The sequence below is a fragment of the Leopardus geoffroyi genome, chromosome E2 (genome assembly GCF_018350155.1).
Source record: "Leopardus geoffroyi isolate Oge1 chromosome E2, O.geoffroyi_Oge1_pat1.0, whole genome shotgun sequence".
In the NCBI taxonomy this organism is placed as follows: domain Eukaryota; kingdom Metazoa; phylum Chordata; class Mammalia; order Carnivora; family Felidae; genus Leopardus; species Leopardus geoffroyi.
Window position 1 is genome coordinate 57,440,301 of NC_059335.1, and position 24,445 is coordinate 57,464,745.

The window sequence follows — 24,445 nt, forward strand, 5'->3', positions numbered from 1 at the left end:
GCCAGATGTTATAGGGCAAAGCTAAAAATAGGGCGGGCCGGCCACCGGCAGGGGTGGGGGTAGGGGTGGGGGCATGTGCTGGGCGCCGACACATGATCCGAGGGGCCCGGCCGAGTGGAGCTGAGAGCCCGGCGGACCGTGCACGCTTCTGTCCCCCACTTGCAGGCTCCCCCCCCTCCCGGCAAGAGGGGCCCCTCTCCTCTGCCCCGTGTGGGAGGAAATGCCTCCTCCCGGCCGCGGGATGGGCAGCGGCGGGAGGAAGGTCATCTGGGCTCTGGCCTTCCTGCTGCTTGTCCGCGAAGCCAGTTCTGCCAAGAATATCTGGAGACGGGCGCTGCATGCCAGGCTGGCCGAGAAGCCCCGCGTAAGTGCCTGGGGCGGGGAGGCCGGGAGGGGACGGGCGGCCCCCAGACTCGGGCGGGCCGGCACGCACGTGTGCCAAGGTCGGGAGGTGGGCAGATGAGCTCCCCGCCCTCGCTCACGGCCCCTGGTCTGTGAGCCAAGAGGCGGAGGGCGCCGCAAAAAACGCGCAGGGGGATGGTGACACGCTTTGGCCCACCGGAGAGGACAGCCCCCGCTTTGAGACTCCCAAGGGCTCGAAACTGAGTGTTGTGTTCTCAACCATCAACAACCAAGCGTTTATAAGACATAATTAGGCATTCGTGCGGTCATTTACTCGTTCAGTAAACGTTTAGGAGAAACCGCTCTGCTGGGTCAGGCACTGCGTGCGGTCCTGTGGGTTCAACACGGAGACAGCGGCTCCCACCCTCGGGGGGGACGTGGTCGAGTGGGGGAGGCGGTCGGGTGACATGTGGTGGCGGCACGAAGGGATAGGACAGCACAGCAGAGGGCGGGAAGCGTGCACCTCGGAGCCGGGGGTCTGGGTTTGCATTCAGACTCTGCTGCTTACCAGCTGTGTGACTTCAGGCGACTCGTTTGACATCTCTGAGCACCGGCGATCTCATCTGGAAAAGACAGAGTGTTAGAGGGATGCGGTTCTTTGAACACCTGTTGTTCGGTCACCCCTGTTTACCGGGCGCTCTTCTAGGCTGTGGGCATATAGACAGCGGTTCTCTGCTTCGGGGAGATCGCGATGTAGTGAGAGAGTAAGTGAGAGATAAGGACAACAGGTGCCAAGGAGAGAAGTAAGGCAGGAAGGGGACCAGGAGAGAGAGACCGGGGCAGGAGGGTATAATCTAATTAAAAAAAAATTTTTTTTAACGTTTATTCATTTTTGAGAGACAGAGACAGAGCATGAGCAGGGAAGGGGCAGAGAGAGGGAGACACAGAACCCGAAACAGGCTCCAGGCTCTGAGCCGTCAGCCCAGAGCCCGACGCGGGGCTCGAAATCACGGACCGCGAGATCGTGACCTGAGCCGAAGTCGGACGCCCAACCGACTGAGCCACCCAGGCACCCCAGGGGGGGTGCGTGTGTAATCTTAACGCCCCCCCCCCCTTTCTAGCACAGAGAGCACAGGGGTGGGGAGGAGTCAAGGAGACAGCACTGACTCTCACAGGATTGAACGAGTCCCCTTAACAGAGCAAGTGCTCAGTGCCTCTTGGTGACTTGGTGAAATCGCTGTGAAACTGGGTGGCGCTTGCCACCCCAGGTGGGATATGGGACCCTCGAGGTGAGGCCTGATTGTGTCTCGTTCAGTGCAGTGTTCCTGGTGCCTGGCCAGGCGTCTGCCATTCAGTCGGCACTCGGTACGTTCCTGTGAATTAATTATGGGCAAACGCACCAGAAGCCCAGAAGAATGTGTTCAGCTCTGCTCCAGAAGAGTCAGGAAAGGGTCTTTCAGGGTTGGGGACATTCAACATTGGGCTCTGAGGGATGAGTAGGAGTTTGCCGGGTAGATCAGTGGGAAAGGGGAATGTTTCATGCCGCCTGCCACGGTGAGATGCTTAAAACTGTATCGAGGCTAATCTCAGCCTCCAGGGCTCACGTTCTCCAGCTCAGGCAGGAGGCCACCGGGCGTGGAAAAGAATAGCGGCAACTGAAATGACGGTAGGTGTTTGGAGAAGGGAGAGCAATCCCTGAAGGCTTCCTGGAGGAGGGGAGACCCTGGCCAGATCTTGAAGAACTATTAAGGATTAGGAGGAGTAAGGACATCCCTGGAAAAAGACGCAATGTGGGCAGAGCGTGAGGCACAAATGGTGTATCTGGGAGCCCCTGAGGGGGCTCTCACTGCAGGGGAGGGTTTATGCAAGGAGGGAGAGAGACCCCTCTCGGGTTTGACACCTCCTTGCTCTTTGCTGGCCCAGCGGGATGGCTCATTTAGGACTTTGGTTCTCGGACCACAAAGAGATCTCCAACGTATCGTCTGGGCTGATCTCCACTTTGTCCCACAGTGTCATAGGAACGGACCTGCCATCTTGCCAGGCGGGAGGGGGGAGGCTGGGAGGCTGGGGACCCTGGGCATGGGGTTGGCGGGGCGGAGGGTGGTCTTCAGCCTTGACCCCGGACCCTCGAGGACCGGGGGGGGGGGGCAGGTCAGGGTGAGGAAAGGCCGGGTGTCCCGTAGGGTGCTGAAACCCGCTCTGGAGAGTTAAATAGAGCCCTTGTTAAAATTAAACCAGGGGCGCCTGCGTAGCTCGGTCGGAAAAGCGTCCGACTCTCGGTTTCGGCTCAGGTCACGATCTCGCATCTCGGGCGTTCGAGCCCCGTGTCGGGCTCCACTCCAACAGCACAGAGCCCGCTTGGGATTCTCTCTTCCCCTCCCTCTCTGCCGCTCCCCCGCTCGCTCTGCCTCTCTCACAGTGAATAAACTTGAAAAATTAAAAAAAAAAAAATCAAAGCATAGAGCCACTGCCCAGGTCCTCGCAAGGCGCCCACCCTCGAGGTGGCCTCACAGGGCACCTGCCAAGGCTGGTTGTAGGGCCTGGGCCAGCACGTGGCTGCCCCTTCTCCCTTTCTCGAGGCCCAGCCCTGGGCAGAGAGGGCAGAGCGGGCCCAGCGCACTTCCTGGTCACCGTGTCCACCTGCCTTCCTGCCCAAGGACTTAGAGACACGGCAGAGAGGGAGGCATGGCCTTCCGTCCCCAAGGAGGCCACTGGGGGGCTCGTCGTGAGAAAGAGGGTCCCCCCTCTGAGCCTCGGCCTCCCCGCCTACAGCGTGGGGGGGGCGGGCAGCACCGGCTTTGCCCCTCCTCTTCATGTGCACTATTAAACACAAAACCAGACCACGGGGTGCCTGGGGGGCCCCGTCGGTTAAGCACCCGACTTCGGCTCCGGTCATGATCTCGCGGTTCGTGAGTTCGAGCCCCGCGTCGAGCTCTGTGCCGACAGCTCAGAACCTGGAGCGTGTTTCAGATTCTGTGTCTCCCTCTCTCTCCGCCCCTCCCCGCCCCCCATCTCTCAAAAATAAACATTCACAAAATTAAAAAAATAATAATAAACATAAAACCGGACCAGACAAAAAACATGGCACCAAAGTGTTTGCCAGGCTGTATAAAACAGAGGCAAGATGTTTGTAAATAGCCCGGCGGCCTGCTTTGGGGCGCTCGGCCCATTCGGTGGAACGGCCGTTCGATGGAACAGTGCTTTGCTGAGCCCTCGCTATGTGTCAGGACAAGCACTCGCCACCTGTTAAGTCTCAGGAGCCTCCCAACTTTTACCGGGTGGGGCCCTCTGCAGCCACCATGTCACCGGGGACCGGTGCGCGTCACCATGGCTGAGTCTGGCTCATCCCCCAAGCTCCCATCCAGGGCAGCTGGAGGTCGCTGGGCAGTTCCCACCCTGCCCAGGGGCGCCTGCCTGGCGGAGGGGGCGCTGAGGGGGTGCGGCAGGAGGAAGGGCTGCCTCCCCAAGCTGGCTCCCCTTCCCCTTGTGATTTCTGTGACCTCCTGAGTCTTTTCTTGCATCTTATTGTTGCTTATTTATTTTTTTGCAAAGTTAGCAAGAGTAGGAGAGGCAGAAAGGCTCTCGGATACGACCGTACCTCCCTGGCTGGGGGACACGCTCAGCCCACAGCCAGGACAGGCCAAGATGCTGGGGGTTCCCACCAGGGGAGCAGATGGGACTCGAAGACAGACCCGGCTTCCTCATCCTTGGGTGGGACACCTCTGAGGAACAGTCTGTACAGTGTCCCAGAGGCTCCCCTCGGGTCTGAGCGCCAGCTGTCCCCCCCCCCCCCCGCCTGTCAATTGCCTGCGTATTAACGCCCCCTGGATGGGCTCTGCCCCTTCCCCGCCCGCTGGAGCTTCCTGGGACCCCTCCCAAGAACCCGCCCTGCCCTGGAACCCTGGTCTCGGGCGTGCGTGGTGGGTTCCACCGTGTCCCTCGAGAAAGAGATGCTCAGATCCTAACCCCTGGTTACCTGGAAACGGGACCTTATGTGGAAACAGGGCTGTTGTAGATGGGATTCATCAAGACGAGGACGCTCGGGAGTGAGGCGGGCGCTCCCTGAACCCAGTGTGGCTGGTGAGGAGCGGAGACCCAGAGGCAGACCCATGGCGGGGAGGCCAAGTGAAGACAGAGGTGGCGAACGGAGAGCTGCGTGTCCGAGCCAAGGGACGTCAGATTGCCGGGAGCCACCAGAAGCCGCAGACAGGTGCGGCACGGATCCTCCCACGTGGCTTCTGGAAGAAACCAGGCCCCCCCGCCCCCACCCACCACCTTGATTTCTGCCTCCAGGCCTCCAGAGCCGTGAGACAGCGCGCTCCTTTTGTGTCCAGCCCCCAGCTTGTGGGGCTTTCTCAGAGCGGCCCCGGGGACACCCCACCCCTGCGGTGTCCAATTTCTGCCAATTTCTGCTGCTTGCAGCCAGCAGCCCCGACGACAGACATCGCCCGGATGAGGAACTCGAGGCCCCGGTGAGACGTGACTCAGCCCCAGGCCGTTCCGGCCGGGGACGGGTGAAGTGGTCATTACACCGTCGGAGGCCCGGGGACTCGCCTCACTCCTCGGAAGATGTGAGCTCACACCCCCCGCGGGACCCCATCGTCAGGACCTCTAAGGCGCCGCCATGCAGAGGAGCGAGGGCTGCTCGGGGGCCCTGGGGTGATCACGGCCAAGGCCCCGTGGGTCCTACCTGGGGGCGGGAGAGGGGAAGTGACGTGCCGAGGGGAACAACCCCACGGTTGGCCGTAGCCCGGTGTCCCGCACGTCACGGGCACGCGGAAACCTCTTCAGAATGGAGGGTGGCAGGGGGTGGCGATGAGCCGGCCGAGTCACTTTCTCCTCCCTGCAGCCGGCTTCCCCATCTGAGGTTCCAGGCCTGAAATCAGTCCCAGGCGGAAACGACCAAGGGAAGAAACATCCAGGGCAGCCGGGTGGTTATCATCGGGGAGCGTGCCCGCGGGAGGGAGGTGAGAAAGCAGAGGAAGACTGGCTGACGGTCCACAGCAGCGCCAGTCCAGGCGGCCAGAGCTGGAAAGGTCCGGAAGCTCGGAAGGAGAAAGAATGAAAGACGACCAATCCATGCGGTGGAATGTTCTTCAGCCATAGAAACGGGAGTGGGGTCGTCCCACTTGCTACCGGAGGGATGAACCCTGAAAACATTATGCTCAGCGGAAAAAGCCGGCCACAAAAGGCCACATCCTGTAGGATCTCTTTGTGTCGACTTTCCGGAAGAGGCAAGCCCGTAGACACAGACGGTCCATTAGAGGTGCCGGGCGCTGGCGGGGAGGGAACGGGAGCAGAATTTCTGTGTGGGTGATGGACAAGCGCACCCACACCGGGTCGTTGTGGTCTTAGCTTTCGGTCTTCTCCTCGGAAGGCGGTTCCCCTAAGTGTTTTCATATCACCTCGACTTCTCCCTAGCCTTTAGCCCCTTTAATAGGATGTGCATGCTTTTTTTTTTTAATGTGGCTTTAGTTTTTCATTAACCGATTTTGCAGATGGCAAAAAAAAAAAAAAAAGGCAATATGTTTGCGGTCTCTGTGTGACGTCTGGTTTGGTGTTTGTCCCTTGTCCTGGAGCTGAGCCCCGCGAAGGGAGGGATGTCTTCTGGTCCAGCCCAGCATTGTTTGGAGCCAGCCCGCCTGGCACGTAGTCGGCCTGGGAACTATGAATGTACCACGAAGGGAATGGATAAGTTACGTTAAAACCTTCCAGAACAGGATGGAAGGGGATAGAAAGTTCCAGAAGACTTCCTGGTGCGCCGCAGCGCCCGGGGGCCCCCCGGCTAAAGGAGTCGGTCGAGTTTGCCGGCAACGTGCGCTACGACGAGGTCATCGCTGGTGTGAGATCTGGGACTCTGCGTGCCTCTCTGAGGAAGTCCCTTAGCGATGCGCCCAGTTCTGCTCCCAGGGCCCAGCGCTGAGGTCCCAGGGCGTCCGGAAACGGCATTCATCAACGCGCACTGAGCTGTAAGCCCCTGTTCCAGGGACAGATGTATTTTTAGACTTTTTGACGTCCAAATTCCAGAGGAAGGGCAAGTAATGCTTAGAGGAAAATTGGCTTTCTTCCGGCACCAAGCAAATCAGGCCTGGGGCGCGCTTTTATTGGTCTGGCCGTTAAGTCGCTGGAACATTCCAAAGAAGGGTAAAGCTCTTGCACGCGGAATGAAGTGGGTGGAGAGCACAGAGGGAGGGATGTGGGTAAATTGGGGCAGCTTTGGAGATTGGATTCTTTCTCCTTAAATGGAAACGGTTCAAAATTGTTTCCTGATTATACAAGTAATGTTGACGGTAGAAGAAATCCAGACGATACCGAAAGTGACAACCGTGTAAAAAAGCTCGAATTCTTCCTCCAGGGCGTAAGCCCCGTTGGCATTTTGGTGTGTGTGTGCCCCGGCAATCCCGTGAAAACAGGTGTACTCACATTTTTTTTTTCTCTTCATGGTGTTTATTCACAGTGTATAAAAGATGTTTTATGGAGATGAAATTCACGTCAGGTGAAACGAACCATTGTTTTTGTTTTTGTTTTTGTTTTTAACGTTTATTTATTTATTTTGAGACACAGAGAGACAGAGCATGAACGGGGGAGGGGCAGAGAGAGAGGGAGACACAGAATCGGAAGCAGGCTCCAGGCTCTGAGCCATCAGCCCAGAGCCCGACGCGGGGCTCGAACTCCCGAACCGTGAGATCGTGACCTGAGCCCAGATCAAGAGTCGGATGCTTAACCGGCTGAGCCACCCGGGCGCCCCCCGTGTCCTCTTTTCAAAGGCCTCTGTTGTGTTCTGCGATACAGATGTGCCATTCTTTCTTCAGCCGGCCTCCTTTGGTTGGACACGAGGCTGCTGGCTTCAGGAGAATCCACACTTGAACTTGAAGCATTGGCGCTTTCCACCGAAAGGGGCCAGAATCGGTATTTCCCTAACCCGCTTCCTGGGGGCACCGGCAACAGAATGGCCCCGCAGATCCCCAGGGGCCTCCAGAACTCTCTCCCAGAGGAGTGAAAAAAACCATAACCACCTCGTGGGAAATCTTAAGGGGGAGGCATTTTTATCCGAGTAGGGCACACCGCCCTGGAGAGTTCTTGTCTGGGCCGTTCCGTAAATGTGTGTCCAGCAGCTGCTTGGAAACAGACTTGCAATACAGCCCCTTCGCAGGCCTGGAAATAAAAGCTGGAAATCACGGGTTGCCCTGGGGTTTTCGCGAAGGATGTCGTCGTTCTGGGGTGAGCCGCCTCGTCTGTCCGCGCGATTTGACGTGCCATTATTTTCTTTCCGGCCGAGGGGCGCTGGAGGGCCGGGCTGACTGGGGTTGCGAAGGGTGGAGCCTGGGACGAGTTCTCTCCAGAATCTGTGCCCGGGGGAGGCGGTTCTCTGTGTCCTGAGCTGGGGCTGGCGCACCGGTGGCGGGCAGGGGTGGGGACGTGGGACGGGGAGGCGGGGAAGCCCCAGAGTCGGACAGACCCGACAACAAGAACAGGAAGCCTAATTCCAAGAGGCTGGAAGGTGCCTGCGCAACCTCGTCGGCTCCCACCACAAACGCCCGCAGCACAAGTGCCTCCTGCGCCCATTTTGCGGAGGAGGAAAACAGAGGCTGAAATAAGTCCGTGGCTTTCCTGTGTGACCACAGAGCTACAGGATTCAAACCCAGACTTGTCTAGTGCGTTAGTTCCCTGCCGAACTCAGCCTGAACGGTTTACGAGGTCACGGGCCTTAGCCCCATCCATCTTGCTACGCTCAAAAACCAGACACAGCGCCTAAGTTCTTGCCCCAAAGAAAGAGCAGCAGTCCTCTGGGGAAAGTTCTGAGCGGAGGGAACAGTGTGTGGAAGGCTTCAAGGCAAGGAGGAGGAAGGCGTCTGAGCAAACCTTCAGAAATTGAGGCTGCTGATTCTAGATGTATAGTTTGGATCCATTACTGGGGCCTCTGGAGAGAGAAGTGTAGACTTGGGCTCATGGCCCTTCTCGGCCTGTGGCCTTGGGCACACCTCTCATTCTGCACGCCTCAGGGGCCTCATCTTTAGTGGGGATAACAATAGGACGCCCCCCGCTGGCCTCATGCGACCAGAGCAGGTGCTGAGGCTTGCTAAGAGGTGCCGAGTCGGAGAGGGGCCCCTGTTCGTGGAGACCTGGGGGAAGTGAGCGCGGGGCCAGGCTGGCGTCTCAGGTGGGAGACACAGCCCGTGCAAAGGCCCGGAGGTAGGACCGCTCCAGGGACCTCAGAGAAGCCGAGTCGGCTGAACAGGGATGCGCGAGGGAGGGGTGAGTCTGGGAGGCAGAGGGGCTGGGGGCGGGCACCAGCCAGCTTTGGCTGACCTTTACCCCTTTGTCCTCCACGGGAGGGGACCCCACTGAGGGTGATGTATTTCTCTCTCTGATAAAAGTTCTCTCCCAGAGCTCCTAAAATTCATGCTTTTTCAGGACCCTCTTCAGGCATCACCTTGCATGATATGAAATATTTTCCAAAACATTTAATCCTTTAATCTGGGCCCCTCGGTGACATCGGTTCTGTATCACCCACGACCATCTGTTGTTTCGGCCTCACCGTAAATAACTCGGGAGATTTGACTTCTAAGGCGCTTATCTCTTTTGTCCTCTCCAAATTCTGGGAGACGACGTCTGAAGGTCCCTCGGAAAGCAGGGGCACATCTAAAATTGATCTCTCTGCACACCCCTGCTGGGCTGCCGTTAGGAAGTCACCAGACTGGGAGGCAGGGGCTGGGGTGGCAGTGGGGGGGACACAGGGTTTCACTTCTGATCCGCAGGCTGCAGTCAGTCCCATAAATGAGGCCTTGAGTCCGAACGGGCCATGCGGAAGCCCCCCGCCCCCCACCCCGGCCTCCCGACCACGCGCGGGCCTTTCCTCATCACCCTCCCAAGGAGGCCGGGCCGGCTGCCACCTTGCATTAGGATCACAGTGGTCGGGCCCCAACGTGAGTCCAATTTTGTTCATTCTGAGGAAAACGAAGTAAGAGCTAACGGCGTGGGGTTGAAAATTATTCACGATGATACAGGACTTACGGGGACCGGCCTGAGCAGGGGGTGGTGAAAAGGCTGAACCAGTTGGCGAGTCCGCGCTCCGGTTTCCCCTTTGTTTTGGGGGGAGAACCACCAGTCTTCTGCAGCCTTTGTTTCCTTATATGCCAAATGTTGGCTTCATTCTTACATTTCACGAATTAAATGGCAGACATATATATATAGGAGAAAAGAGGACTTCTCTGGGCGAAGCTGGGGAGGGGCCGGGAACCCCATCCTCCCCAGGCTGTCCCTGCCTCACTTGGTCCCGGCTTTCTTCTCCCTCTTGCCCTCCCTCTAAGCCCCACGGGTGCCCTGGGACGTAGTTTGAAAACCGCTGGTCCTTGGGAATGACACTTCCAAAATGCACCTGCTCTCGGGACCTATCCTCGGTGACCCGACGCCCCCTACAGGGCATTGGAAGCAGCGCATAGACTTTGCAGCCTCCGCAGTAGCTGGGGCGGGTGGGTGGGGGGCAAGGATGTGGACACGTTTTTGACCTTCCCGCCTTTTTTTTTTTTTTTTTAAATTCCGTTGAGGTCAGAGGGCATATGCCATTTTGTTCCTTGCTCTTTATTTTCCCTAACAGATCATTAAGTGTTTTTCCTGTCGTTAAACATGCTTTCATGGGGCGCCTGGGTGGCTCCGTCGGTTGAGCGTCCGACTTCGGCTGGGGTCACGATGTTACGGTTCGTGAGTTCGAGCCCCGCGTCGGGCTGGGTGCTGGCGGCTCGGAGCCTGGCACCTGCTTCGGATTCTGTGTCTCCCTCTCTCTCCGCTCCTCCCCTGTTCACTCTCTCTCTCTCTCAAAAATAAGTATTTAAAAAAATTTAAAAATGCCTTCATACGTACTTCTCTTCTTTTTCAAATGTTTGATCGTCTTCTTAAAACTGAAAAAATACTGTGTGCATGGCAAAAATAATATTGAAGCAGGGCAAATGAATACCCAGTGAAGAGACACCCCCTTGGCTGCTTCAGAACTGAATTCTTCTCTCCAAAGGCAGTCTTTGATAACAATTTCTTGCGTATTCTTGTGTATCCTTCCAAAAATGTTCTGGGCAGGCATATACATATTACACGAGTGTGCATATGTGTATTTTAAAACGTAGGCGTGTAGCGTACAAACTGTTCTGCGCTTTAATTCTTTAATGTTTATTTATTTTTGAGGAGGGGAAGGGCAGAGAGAGAGGGAGACCCAGAATCCGAAGCAGGCGCCAGGCCCTGAGCTGCCCCACGCGCGGGGCTTGAACCCACAAACCATGAGATCCCGACCTGAGTTCAACCGACTGCGCCACCCAGGAGCCCCCTGCACCTTCATATTCTTCACCAACCACCATATCTTGGCGATCTTTCATCAGTGGGTTAGAGGCAGATTTAATGGCCACACACTATTCCAGTCCGCAGACAAGCATTATTTGCTTGTACAAGGGGGCAGGATTTTGAAGTATGGATACATTTGCAGGGGAGCGGAGGCCAGGGGCAAATAGGAATTTAGATGGCAGGAGCAGTTGAGGAAAGGGCCAAGAGGTGGGGGAAGCCTGGGTGGTTTTTCCCAATGAACCTATTCTGTGTGTGTGTGTGTGTGTGTGTGTGTGTGTGTGTGTAGGGGGGTGTAAGGCATGCCGTCCGCATAGCCCACTTTCAAATCCAGAAGCAGAACAGTGTTCCCAGCATGGATGGGGGCTGGTGTCGAAGGGACCCAGTGTGGGTTGCCTGGGGTGACAAAGCCTCCCAGCCTCACCTCTAAAGTGCTTATTTTATTAGTCATGTGCCCATATGACTCCTATATGGTAAGTACGGTATCTTATTTTTAACTTTCTATTGAAACATAATACTGAAAAGTGGGAAAATCACGTGTCCAGCTTCACACCGTGAACACACCGTGTAACCAGCACCCAGATCAGGAAGCAGAGCAGGGCGGGCCCGGGGCCCCTCCTGGTCCCCACCCACGGGGGGGGGGGCGCTCTGCTGACTTCTCACACCAGACATCACCATTGTCTGTGTTTGAACTAAAAGGATCAAGGGAACCACACTGTGTGTTCTCTTTGGAGCTGGCTTTTTTCCCCCTCCGGTTCAGTATTCTGTTTGTGAGATTTCTCCAAGTTGTGTGGGTTTATCCGTTTTCAGTGTGGGTTGTAAATCCTCAGGGCTCTGCGTAAACATATGGGTTGTAAGAGAGATATATGTAGAAATCTATGGGTGTCTATATCTATGTGTGTGTGTATACGCAGACACGTGCACACACGCACACGCATGCACGCACACGCATACACACGCACACGCGGACACGCATGCACACACGCGCGCGCATACGCATACACGCGCGCACATACACACGCACACGCGACACGCATGCACGCACACGCACGCACACACGCGCACGCAGATCCGTATCCGGAGCGGGCGCAGGACAGGGTCGCCTCTCCCGGCCGGCTGCCGGCACGGGCACGCGCCCACCTCCGCTGGGCGGCGACGGGGACCCGGGGGTCGGGTCCGCGCCGCTGACGCGCGCTCTCCCCGCAGGCCGAGGAGGCGGGGGGCCCCCGGCAGCCCCGCGCAGACCGCTGCCCGCCGCCGCCGCGCTCGCTGCCCCCGGGCGCCTGCCAGGCCGCGCGCTGCCAGGCCGACTCCGAGTGCCCGCGGCACCGGCGCTGCTGCTACAACGGCTGCGCCTACGCCTGCCTGGAGGCCGTGCCGCCCCCGCCAGGTAGGCGCCGGGGCCCGGGAGTCGGGCGGGGACGGGGGGCGCCTCGGGGAGGGGGGTCGCCTGCGTGCGAGAGGGGCCCGCGGAGCAGGCACCCCGGCGCGTGCGGACACGCCACTGCCCTCGGCGCGCACGGCCTTGGAGAGGCCGGTTCCGGGGACGACGCCCCCTCCTAAGGAGATGCGGAGGTTTCTCACTAAAACAAAAATACACCTGTCCGGCTCTTCTTACAAACACTGGACCGCAGCCCCTGGGCCACCACCTGCTGGGGCCCCAGGTACCCCTAGAAGGCAGCGGGCCCTCCGGTTTTCCCCGGACCCCCACCAGACGCACTCACCTTCACCTCCTGATCCCCGCCCTGGGAGTATGGGATGTGGAGACTGACCTCAGCAGTCCGGATGGGGTGTGCCCCAGAGAGGCAGGGGGGGTGATGCAGACTCCTGGGTTCGAGTCCACCGGCTGGCTGGGCAGCCCCTGAAACCCCCCCAGCTGTAAAACGGGACCGAAACGCAACTCCTGGAGGGCTCTGAACGGGTGGCTGCGGTGGCAGGGAGCAGATCTTTCACAAGGGGTTTGTTAAACCTTAATGACGACCTCTTTGGCAGAAAGAGCCCTCGGGAGCTCGTTCGTCTTTGAAGGGAAGGAGTTTTAGATCCCTTCTGGACAGGTTGGGGGGGTGGGGTGGGGTGGGAGGGGAGGGAGCCTGCGGGGATACTGAGGAGTGGGCAGGCAGCTGCGTCCCCCCAGCGCGGAGAAAAGGTGTCCCTAAGTGGGTAGGATGGGGACGCAGTATAGCCTCCTTCCCTCTCCGTTCTCCTTGGGGCTGAGGCTTTCGATGACAGCCTGCCTGTGTGGACTGCCCCTCTCAGGAAGAGGCGTCCGGGTCCCATGGGCCTCGACTGCTGAAGGCCGCCTGAGAAGGCAGCCCAGCCCTTCCTCCCAAGGCCAAAGCAAGAATGGCCACACTTTGTTTTCTTTGGGGTGAGGTCACGGCGATGACAAGGGACTCGGCACCCTTAATTATGCTCATAATTACAACCCACCTTGTGTTTAAGCACTGCCTCTTGTGCGGGGACTAGGCTGGCACTCAGGGCCAGGAGAGCTCCTCGAGGGCCCCTTATTAAAAAAAAGACAATATTGGGGCGCCTGGGTGGCGCAGTCGGTTAAGCGTCCGACTTCAGCCAGGTCACGATCTTGCGGTCTGTGAGTTGGAGCCCCGCGTCAGGCTCTGGGCTGATGGCTCAGAGCCTGGAGCCTATTTCCGATTCTGTGTCTCCCTCTCTCTCTGCCCCTCCCCCGTTCATGCTCTGTCTCTCTCTGTCCCAAAAATAAATAAACGTTGAAAAAAAATTTATAAAAAAAAAAAAGACAATATGCCCCCCCCCCCCCCCCCCCCCCGCCAGTGGAAGGAAGCACAAGGAGGTACTTCCCTCTGGGTGGGTAAGTCAAAGAAGATGCCGCTTGCTGCTTTGGACTGTGACAGCGTGCAGGTGTTCTCGCCTCGCTTGCCACCTACACCACGTGCTTTTGAGCAGTGCGCAAACTATACAACTGTTCACGACACTCCTGACAGCCTTTCTATACATTATCTCGTTTAATGCTCACGCGGCCCTGTTTTACAGCTGAAGACACTGAAGCTCAGAGACGCTGAGTTGCTTGCCCAAGATCACACAGCAGGCAACGCTGGGAGTGTCCACTGCCTTACGCCCTGAGTGCAGGGCTGTGGGGCCCCTACTCCAGCATCTGGGCCCGTATGTGGGAATCTCTCACTGCCTGGAACATCCTTCCGCGGGACACCCACACAGCTCCTTCCGATCTTTGTCCGGAGGTGGTCATTTTTCAGGGAGCATCTCTCTCTCGAAATGGCAAGCCCTCCTCCAGCCATTCCTCGCCCTCCTTTCCCTGCTTAATTTTTCTTTATAGCACAGTCTGGAACACCGTGTTTTATTCACTCATTGACTGTTCTCCCCACTTGAAGGTCAGCCGCATAAGGCAGAGATCGGTCTGTTTGCTTCACTGCTGGGCGTCCCTCATCTAAACTAGACTCTAGGCATCTGAAAAGTACTCAGTGGAAATTAAAAGAATCAACACATCAGCGAATGACTAGCTTTCACTGGCCAGGCAGAGCCGTCCAATTGTTCGTTGGTCGCAACGACCAGCAGCTGACCCGTTGAGGCAGGGAGTGTCTCCAGTCTGCCATGGCCCTACCCGGCCGGCTTTTCTTACTTATGTTACCTACCTGCACCCTGGAGGCATTTGGGCGCTCCACCCCTGCTCTGGGATTTTGAACACTTTACAGCCCGCCGCGTGGGTTGGTCCTCTTGTTAAACATGTATTGGTCACAGAGCAGGCTACGAGGCTATCACAGAAAGACCCATAAGCCCAGGAGCCCAACCTATTTACTCCTCCTTTGGTTAATAGGCCCGAGGAGATGGGTGGTCCATGGCAGGTAGGTGGGCCCGGTCCAGTCATCCAGGGACCCAGGTTCCTTCCACTTGTTGCTCTGCAAGGTCAGAGTGGCTCCCAGGCTGCAGGCAGAGGGACAGCACGGAGCAAACAGGCACCAAAGCCCGGGCGAGAACAGAAACTTGCGTCATCGCCTCTGCTGACATCCTATTGGTCAGAACTCAGTCACGTGGCCACACCTAGCTGCAAGGAACGCTGGGAGATGTAGTCTCCAGCTCGGCCCCAGTACCTAGGCGAAACTCAAAGTTCTGTTACTGAAAGAACTGGGGGAATGTGCGGCAGGGAGCCTCTGTGTTTCATCGTGAAATGTAGGCTCCCCCCCTCGCCCCGTTCCCAGAGGCTGGGACGTTTCTCAGCTGCCTGGGGCGGGGCTCAATGTAACCATGTATCGTTTTGTTAGTTTTAGACTGGCTAGTGCAGCCGAAACCTCGATGGCTTGGCGGCAACGGCTGGCTCCTGGATGGCCCTGAGGAGGTGTTGCAAGGTGCCTACGGGGAGAAGCCCACCCCAGCGTCAGAGTCAGGATCCCTCCTTCTCAGGCTGTCTCTGCTGCGGCAGGCTGCCTGCCCTCCAGTACCTCAAATACTTGACCTAGAACGGTGGTGACTGGGGCTTGGCCAGACTCTCAGAAAACGCAGAACCGTAGAGGGCTCGACTGTCCCTAGGACTGGGGGCCTCCTCCTCCCTGGGTGGAGGCTTGAGAGGGAGGGGGTTGGGGTGGCTTTCAGATCCCCCAAATCATAATAAGGGGTCCACGGCTCCGTGGTGACGACGACTCCTCCGGGTGGGTGGGGAGCAGGCAGGCAGGCCCGGGGTCCCCAAAACTAGAGGGTGGGAGTGTGTGCACGTGTGTCGGTGCGGCTGTGCCTGTGACTCTGCACGCATGCGTGTGCGCGACTGCGTCGGTGAGGCGGTGCGGCACCCGTGTGGCTGGCCTTGCGCTGCGTCTGGATGTTTGCGCGTCTGTGTGCATGCAAATGTGTGTGACCGTAGGTGTGAGTGTGTGTGTGTGTGTGTGTGTGTTAAGAGCCATGGTGGCGAAAATATGTGTGTGTCCGGAGTTGTGTATGAACGAGTGTGTATGCCTGTGGCTGTAGATGTGAGAGCACGTATGCGTGTGTCAGGATTTGTGTGTGTGCACATGTGTGCATGTGTGAGTGCGTGCGTGTGTCAGGCCTTTTTGGGTGAAGTGTGAGCCTCTATGTAGGTGAACGTGTGTGTACGTGTGTCACGATGCACAGTAGGGTGTTTGGGATCACGTGACTTTGGACTGTGCGTTGGTGTGTGTGCGCGTGCCTATGTGCGTGTGCACGAAGGGGCCACGGTGAGCGAGACGCAAGGCACAGCCCGGGATCTGGGGGCAGATGGTCCCCTGCGTCCACCCAGCACGTGGCCTGTGTCCCTCCCACAGCCGAGGCCTGCAGCACCACGGAGGACGGGGCGGAGCCCCTCCTCTGCCCCTCGGGCTACGACTGCCACATCCTGAGCCCCGGCGATGTGGCCGAGGGCATCCCCAACCGCGGGCAGTGTGTCAAGCAGCGCCGGCAGGCAGGTGAGTGTGGGCGCCCAAGCCATGCTCTTGGCGCCTGCCCCACCCTCCCTGTAACGCCCCCCCCGGGGGGAGGAGGGGAGGCCTGTCCCAGAGAAAACCACCAGCGTCCCCCAAGCCTGGCCAAGAGCTCCTCCTGTCCTGCCTCCCCCCTTCTGAGTCATCTCACCCTGCAGGGTACACAGGCCTTGGAGCCCTGCCACCTCCTAGCTGGGAACGGGTGCTTCAAATCTCTGAGCCTCAGTTTCCTCATCTGTAAAATGGGCTGATAATATGCTACCCCATGCTCTGTCATCTGTGTCATAGAAGAGGGAGAACTCGAGGTCGGAAGCTTCTCTACACTGTCTGCACCGCAGGGGGTGGAATTCTGAGCCTGTCCTCGGGCTGCAGAGCCCCTGTGGGGTGCGTGGGCACGTGCGTGTGTTCTCCCCGCCCCCAGGGATGGTCGGAGCCTTCCGGATAGAAATGTTAGTGAAATTCCTCTTAGCCTCGTTCCGAGGGGGCTGTCGGTTAGCAGTAATTGTTGGTGATTACGTGGGAGTTTGGAAATGTCTCGATCTCCAACGGTGACCTTTGGAGCAGGAGCCTCGGGGAGGAGTGGGGGCACTGTGTCCCAGGATAACGAGAAAAAAGCCGCGTATTTAAGATTTATCTTTTTAAGCTACATATTTGAAATGATTTGAGACTTCAAGACAGTAGTGCCTTGGCCCCTCCATCCCGGTGACCCATTATGGTCTCTCTCTTCCCTCTCCAGCCCCTGCTGTCTCTCCTGGGGGACTCTCTGAGAGTAGGTTGCAGATCTCATGCCTACACCCAAGATGCAAGGCTCCTCTGAGAGCCAGCTTCTCGGGCGTGCCAGTGACCGTTCGGGTTTTACGGTCCATCCGCCTGGAGCCCGACATCTGAGGGGTTCATGTCTTAAGAGGAACGTGAACTTCAACACAGGCAGGAAAGCTGACTCTTCGGAGAGCAGGGTCTGGGGAGTCCGTGCATTTCTCTGGGATGGGTGTGAGGTCACTTTGAGGCTGAGCGTCCCGTGTCCCCCAGGCATGCCTCTGGCAAGGCGACCCTGCCGGTGCTGCGTGAGGACAGGGGATCGTCGTGTAGCCGCGAGCAGGGGAGATCTAGTTTGTAAAAATGACATGACGGTGCGTGGAGGGTGTCCAGCTCCAAACATACCTCTCTCTCCTCCCTGTGGTGTGGCGGGCCAACACTTGTCCCCAAGGAGGAGGAAGGCCCGAGAACACTTCATCGCCGCCAGCCTGGAAAAACCCTGCCATTTGCTTCAGAAAATAGCTTTTGCCCTGGTTGCTGATAAGCTATCAGCGCGAGGGTGTGGATCGGCTCCTCGGGGTTCTGGCGCCCTGTGTGATAAATGTCAGTGCTGGCCCTGAACACCCTGACGCTTTTTAGGACGGCCGCAAAACAAGGAAACCAAATGTCTCACTGTTGCCCAAGTGTGATCTTTAAAATGGAGACGAAATTGGCGAAACAGTATGTTAGTTTCCAGTGTGCTAATGTGCTTTGTTGACAGTGCTGATGCCCTGAGGGTGGGGGGGGGGGGCTCACCCATGGCAGCGTTGCCCACAGAAACTTCTGCGGGCCCTGGCCAGACGTCCTTGGCACAGATGTTTCCCCACAGTGACAGGCTGGCAATGACGGAGGGGGCGGTGGGGTCGATGACCATCAACAGTGGGAATCCTCAGTAATTCGAGACGTCTGAAGTTCCCGAGTCAACCGCTTTTTAAAGTTCTTTTATTTTAAAATTCTTTTATTTTATTGTAGGGGCGCCTGGGTGGTTCGGTCAGTTGAGCGTCTGAATTCAGCTCGGGTCATGATCTCGCGGTTTGTGAGTTCGAGCCCCGCGTCGGGCTCTGTGCTGACAGCGCGGAGCCTGGAACCTGCTTCGGGTTCTGTGTCTCCCTCTCTCTCTGCCCCTCTCCTGCTCACGCTCTATCTCTCTGTGTCTCTCAAAAATAAACATTAAAGGGGCACCTAGGTGGCTCAGTCGATTAAGCATCCGACTTCGCCTCAGGTCATGATCTCACAGTCCGTGAGTTCGAGCCCTTCGTCGGGCTCTGTGCTGACAGCTCAGAGCCTGGGGCCGGTTTCAGATTCTGTGTCTCCCTCTCCCTGTGCCCCTTCCTCGTTTACGTTCTGTCTCTCTCTCTCAAAACTAAATAAAAATAAAAATTAAAATTAAAAAACATTAAAAAATAATTTAAAAAATTATTTTATTTTAGATGAAGGGGGAAGGGCAGAGAGAGAGGGAGAGACAGAATCCCAAACAGGATCCACGCTCAGTGCGGAGCCCAAGGCAGGGATCGATCCCACGACCCTGGGATCATGACCTGAGCTGAAATCAAGAATCTGACGCTCAACTGAGCTCCCCGCCGGGAGCACCCCCCCAACACTTTTTTTACATACAAAAATGTCAGTTTCGTGTGGTTCCTCCTATCATTTGCATATCTATGGTTTAAGGGAAATTACTTGTTTTAACCCTCACAATAATTTTAAGAGGTGCCAATTCTCTGCCCATTTCCAGGTGAGGAAACTGAGGCTCAGAGAGGATTAGGGAAGCAGGGCAATGAAGATTAGCTACTCAAGTTACTTTGTCACGTGCACTGCAGACATTTCAGGGCTCCTTGGAACAGATTCACAAAAGCACCACGTACTCCCCATGCGAATTGCACACCTCGTCATGACCTTTGCTGAACGATATGTTGGACTTCTGCTTCCGGTTCCTCCGTTAACACAGCGGTTCCCAAACGTTTTGGTCTCGGGACCCTCCCTTACGCTCAAAAACCATTGAGGACCCCACAGAGCTCCCCCTAGTGTGGCCACGGATAATGACCACGTTAGAAACTAAAGCCCAGGCGTGAGAAAGGTTTGTGTGTTCGTTCATTTAAAAACGACGACGAGGGGCGCCTGGGTGGCGCAGTCGGTTAAGCGTCCGACTTCAGCCAGGTCACGATCTCGCGGCCCGTGAGTTCGAGCCCCGCGTCAGGCTCTGGGCTGATGGCTCAGAGCCTGGAGCCTGTTTCCGATTCTGTGTCTCCCTCTCTCTCTGCCCCTCCCCCGTTCATGCTCTGTCTCTCTCTGTCCCAAAAATAAATAAACGTTGGAAAAAAAAAATTAAAAAAACAAAAAACGACGACGATAAACGCGACGCGCATTCAAGAGAAACCGCGTTTCCTCGAAAGGTCACTGTACTTTCCAACACGCGCACAAATTGAAGCTGGGCATTGGTTCACATCTCTGCAATTCTCGCTCATTTGTGCCTGGGGAGCAGAGAGACGCTTGCGTCGACTCCTGCACTCGATCCGCTGCGATACTGCCGGTCACGCAGCGTCTGGAAACTCCATGCACACCTGGCAGGGAACGAGAGCGGACGCACAAATAACCCATTTGTATTCTTAGGAAGATAGTTGTGGCCTCTGGAGCTCACTGGAAGGAGTTTCACCCTCTCGCTTGTTTTCCAGATGGGCGATTCCTACGACACAAGTTTTACAAGGAATACCCAGGTAGGAGACGAAACCACTCTTCCTTTGCAGAGGGCACTAAACGGGGGCACTGAGAGTTTCTTGGGTGAAAAAAGAAATCTAGAACCCCATTGACTCTTTTCAGGGCTACAGTCTAAAGCTGCTGTGAAGGGAAATCCCCATTTCTGCCCAGTCGCTCGTGTGCCATCAGGTGGCCCTTGGGGGTGAGGTGGTGGGATGCCAAGCCACTTCCGGTGTGAAAATCTCTCCTCCACCCTGAGCAGCCCTCCAGGGGCACCTGACACGGCAGGGGCCGTTCTAGGCTGCAGCCTGGGACTGAGGCATCAGTTCAGGGATGTCTCCCCCTGGACAAATTGAGAACTAGGATTAGAAAAGAGTAGAAGCCCTGTTGCCTGGTGGTGAGAGGAGGTGGGAGCCAACGAGGGGCTCATAGAAGACGAATGGCTTTGTGTTAAATGTTACAACTTGGTAACAACTGGGTGTGTTTAAGTCCTTCCTACTTTCAGGGGGTTGAAAATATGGCTGACACCCTTCTTCTATCTAATCCTTCATTGATCTAGCCATGATGTATCCATGCATCGATCTATCCAATACTCTGTTCTTCTGTCCATCTTTCCGTCCTTCCTTCTATCCGTCCTTCCTTCCTTCTTTCCTTCCTTCCATCCATCCATCCATCCATCCATCCATCCATCCATCTATCCATGCATCGATCTATCCAATACTCTGTTCTTCTATCGATCTTTCCATCCTTCCTTCTATCCGTCCTTCCTTCCTTTCCTTCCATCCATCCATCCATCCATCCATTCATCGATGTATCCAATACTCTGTTCTTTTATCCATCTTCCTATCCTTTCTTCTATCCATCCTTCTATCTGTCCTTCCTTCCTTCCTTCCTTCCTTCCTTCCTTCCTTCCTTCCTTCTTTTCCTTCCTTCCATCCATCTATCCATCTATCCAATACTGTATTCTTCTATCCTTCTTTCCATCCTTCCTTCCATCCTTCCTTCCACCCATCCATCCACCCATCCATCCATCCATCCATCCATCCATCCACCTGTCCATTCATCCATCCATCCATCCATCCATCCATCGATCTATTCTTCCATCCATCATTTCTTTATTAAGAATTTACAGCATATATTTATCAAACATTGGTCTTCATCCTGTGCTAGAGGTTGGGGCGACATTTGTGGACATGACAGACCCAGTCCTTCCCATCAGGCAGCTAACGTCAAGCAGGAAATAAATACAAACCCAAGTAGTTACTTAGTAAAAACAGTGATCAGGGTGACTGAAGTTACACTGAGGACACTATGGAAAAGGACACCTTGGACTAGGATACCAAGGAAAGCTTCCTGAGGAGGGGCCATTTGAGCTCAGCCTAGAGAATAAGAATGAGTGGGCAGAGGAACAGCCAGTGTGAGAATTCTGAGGTTGGGAGCACCTTGGCCATCGCGGCAGCTGGAGTGTGTAGTGAACAAGGGGGACAGTGGCGGGAGACGGGGCCAGAGCCAGACCACACGGGGGCTGTGGCCACGGTGAGGAGAGGCCAGAGGCTGCAGGTCGGCCTTGGGTGACCTCATCTGGGGGGGAAGAAGGCCCAGGGACAGGGAGCCAGGTGTCCAGACTCCATCTGGCAGTGGCTGGTGAGCCGCAGAAGACTCGCCCGCCCTGACAGAGCCCTGCTCTCTTTGCAGAGGGCGACTCCAAGAATGTGGCCGAGCCCGGAAAAGGACCCTTGAGGCACTTTCAGTGAGGCAATGGGGCAGGTCAGTCCGGGGAGTGGTGGCCGGTGGCAGGGGAGGGTTCGGGCGCAGGTGTCCTCGGGAGCTTTACTCACCAAGGTGACCGGTGGGAGGGGGAGAGTGGGGTTTTACCCGGGGCTAGAATTTCATAATTCCCTTGCGGTGGCCCAAGTAGGCGTATACGAGAAGTGGCTGTGTCACCAGAAGTTTCCAGACCACCCGGACCTAAATCCAGAGACTAGGCTGCGGCCTTCCTTTCCATGCCTGGTTTTAGGGCCTCCGTGAACGGCCGACGAGTCCCCTGCTGCCCCCCGGAGTCTGTCCCTCTGTCCCTCCCTCCGTCACACGATACGGTCAAGTGCCAGCTCCGAGACAGGCACGTGCCGGGCACTCGGTTCCTCAGCAGCCCTTCGGGACGGCCGGGGTTCCTGCTCCTAGGGGCCTCCCCCTGGCAGGAGACCATACAAGTCAGCAAGGAAATCGGCCTGCGATGCGTGTCGTGAAGGGAACGGATGGGGGCGTGAGGGAGAGTAGCCAGGTCGGGGAGGGGCCGTGCGTGGAGCTCACGTCTGAGCCAAGATCTGAGACGGGACAGAAGAGCCGCCTTGGGGCGGCCTGGGGAACGGGGCCTGGTCAGGGTAGCTGGAAGAGTAGGAGTCCCAAGGGCAGGAGAGACCGTGGCTTCGAGGAGCCACGGGGAGGCCACCACGGAATGACGGCGGCGAGGCTGGCACCAGAGGGGTCCCCAGGGAAGGCCCTGCTCTCAGATGAGATGTGTGCCTGTGACCGGGAGCATCTGCTAAGAAAGCCTGAATGCCCGCCCCACCCCGTGAAGGCCCCACACGTGTGCCCACGGTAAACAGAAGCCCTTGAAAGCAGCCAACGCCCCCAGAATGTCCTTGAAAGGCAAACATCAGGCTTCAGATTCCAGAACATTCTGGCACAAGTCCTCCGGCAAGATCTCGAGCCTTCGAGGATTGGTGCCAGCGTGTCTATTACCTGCTGATGCCAGGAACGGTCCTTGGGGTGGGTCTGACCCACCTCGGGCAGTGGCCTCCCATGGGGATGCGCGGGGGTGCGGGGAGGGCGACAGGGTAGCACGGGGCGTGAGAGGCAGTTTGCGTGATGGAGAGGGATGCGTTGAACTAAACAAGATGATGCCCAGAGAGACTGATGGTAAGTTAAGAATTCATTCCTAGGGATTGGGGCGCCTGGGTGGCTCAGCTGCTTAAGTGTCCAACTTCAGCTCAGGTCATGATCTCACGGTCCGTGGGTTCGAGCCCCGCGTCGGGCTCCGTGCTGACAGCTCGGAGCCTGGAGCCTGCTTCCGATTCTGTGTCGCCCTCTCTCTGCCCCTCCCCCGCTCATGCTCTGTTTCTCTCTCTCTCAAAAATAAATAAAACATTAAAAAAAATTAAAAAAAAAAGAATTCAGTCCTAGGGAAACTGGTATCTTCCTGGTATTGGGGGGGGGGGGGTGGTGGCACAGACCATGACCTCTGTCCTGCCCCCAGCAGCGGCTCTCATTCCTTCTCTGCTTCTCTTCCAGCCAGCGCGCAAGAACATTCTTCCACTTTCTGCTAAGCCTTGGAAACCGTTGGACCAAACACGATTTGACCCCCAGAGGCCATGCCCAGCTCAACAGAGATACTCAGACACAGGACACCCGGCTCTCGATGCCAGCATGACCCGCCTGGCTGGGTGACTTCGTGGGAGCACTGGGTCCCCGTGTGACCGTCCGGGGAACACAGCACACCTAGCAGCCCCGCTAGACCCGGAGACCCCACGGAGCCCGCCCTGGAAGAGGTCACTGCCTTTGTGAGCTGTGTCAAGCCCCTTTCCGTGTCTGTGTTGTTACGCATTTCTTGCAGATTTGTCTCTGGGAGGCATGTCCCTATGCCAAATGTTCTCAAAATAAATCGCCCCTTACAAAACAGAAACGAACTTACCTGCTCGGGTAGGATTCGTAGTTTTAACAGCCCCGCCCCGTGATTTTAAATCACATGCGCTCGAGCCCTTGAACCCTGGAGATGGGTGGGGGCGGGGGATTCTGGGGTGAGGCGTCAGCTCAGCTCGGCTTCTGGAATATCCAGCCTCGTGCGCACTGCTCTGGGTCTGGGTTGGATGCCTCTGAGACCGACCCGGGGAGGAGGGCTTGTTGAAAGCGCTTTGTTAGGAAAGTTCCCCGGGGGACACTGGCCGGAGGGTAGGGAAGTTGGGCGGGAGGAGGAAGTCAGACGAGATGAGGAACAAGGTCCCACAGAGGAGGGTTGGGGAGACCCTCCAGGGCTCCAGGGGTAGATACTCAGAGGGGCCCCCACTTGGCTTAATGAGATTCTTAGCAGTGGTTGACCAAGGGGCCCGCATGTTCATTTTGCAAATGGTGCCGATGGCCCTGGGTCACACCGTGGACGCGGCCCCACTGGGGCGCGTGGAGTCCGGAAGGCTGACGAGGGAAGGGCTGCCCTGCCAGGGTGGGGACCCCAGGGGCCTCTGTCACACACATCTCAACGGTGGCCGTGTGGAGAGAAATGCTCCTGTTCACCAACAACTCATCCCTTTCGGAACAGCCCCACGGTGACGGGTGCGGGTCAGTCATCGGGAGGGCCTGGCCTTTCGAATTCCAAACTGGGCTTGCGTGGGGTTGACCCCCGAGTCCCCATATTTTAAAAACAAGCAGCCCTCCTCTCCCCGCCTCCACGACCACACACTCAACGCCTTCTCCCACGAGGTCCACACGACTCTATCAGAACGTGCAGACTGGGCGTAAGCAGGCCTGGTGGAAACTTCCAGGGAAACGGAGGAACGGCCTTCTGGGAAATCCTGCATCGCCAGCGCTCTTGCGGAGGCAGAGGACCGTATTGGCAGGAACACTCGGAGGCTGGCAGCCCGGAGTGGAAAAGTGATTTGGAAGAATTGGATCTGTCCGTGCTGACCTCCTAGGAAATACTTTATTCTATCTATTTCACTTCTTTTCTTTTCTTTTTTTAGGGAAGGCTAAAGAAAGAGCCAGAAGCTCTCCCAAAGAGGGTAGGGGTGGGCACCAGGAGGGGGTCTCGGGAAAACGCACGCACGAGGGGTGGGCAGACTGTCCCCTAGATGTCCACACCAGAGACCTCCTTTTACAAA

General features: G+C 56.9%; 1 protein-coding gene and 2 long non-coding RNA genes across 3 annotated transcripts; 2 read left to right on the forward strand and 1 right to left on the reverse strand.

The window, feature by feature from the left end:
• Nucleotides 1-103: 103 nt before the first annotated feature.
• Nucleotides 104-23,264, forward strand: WFDC1 (WAP four-disulfide core domain 1). Its single transcript, XM_045441301.1, has 7 exons — nucleotides 104-364; nucleotides 11,875-12,058; nucleotides 14,922-15,005; nucleotides 15,933-16,073; nucleotides 19,553-19,594; nucleotides 21,270-21,341; nucleotides 22,866-23,264. The coding sequence occupies exons 1-6, from the start codon at nucleotides 221-223 to the stop codon at nucleotides 21,326-21,328; spliced, it is 654 nt and encodes a 217-aa protein (XP_045297257.1). The 5' UTR covers nucleotides 104-220; the 3' UTR covers nucleotides 21,329-21,341; nucleotides 22,866-23,264.
• On the forward strand, nucleotides 4,834-5,397 carry LOC123578365. The gene is made up of 2 exons (XR_006702336.1): nucleotides 4,834-4,913; nucleotides 5,192-5,397. It is a non-coding gene; the product is annotated as an uncharacterized LOC123578365 (long non-coding RNA).
• LOC123578364 lies at nucleotides 19,246-23,624 on the reverse strand. The gene is made up of 2 exons (XR_006702335.1): nucleotides 23,266-23,624; nucleotides 19,246-19,441 (listed from the first exon to the last, which is right to left on the reverse strand). It is a non-coding gene; the product is annotated as an uncharacterized LOC123578364 (long non-coding RNA).
• Nucleotides 23,625-24,445: the final 821 nt, after the last annotated feature.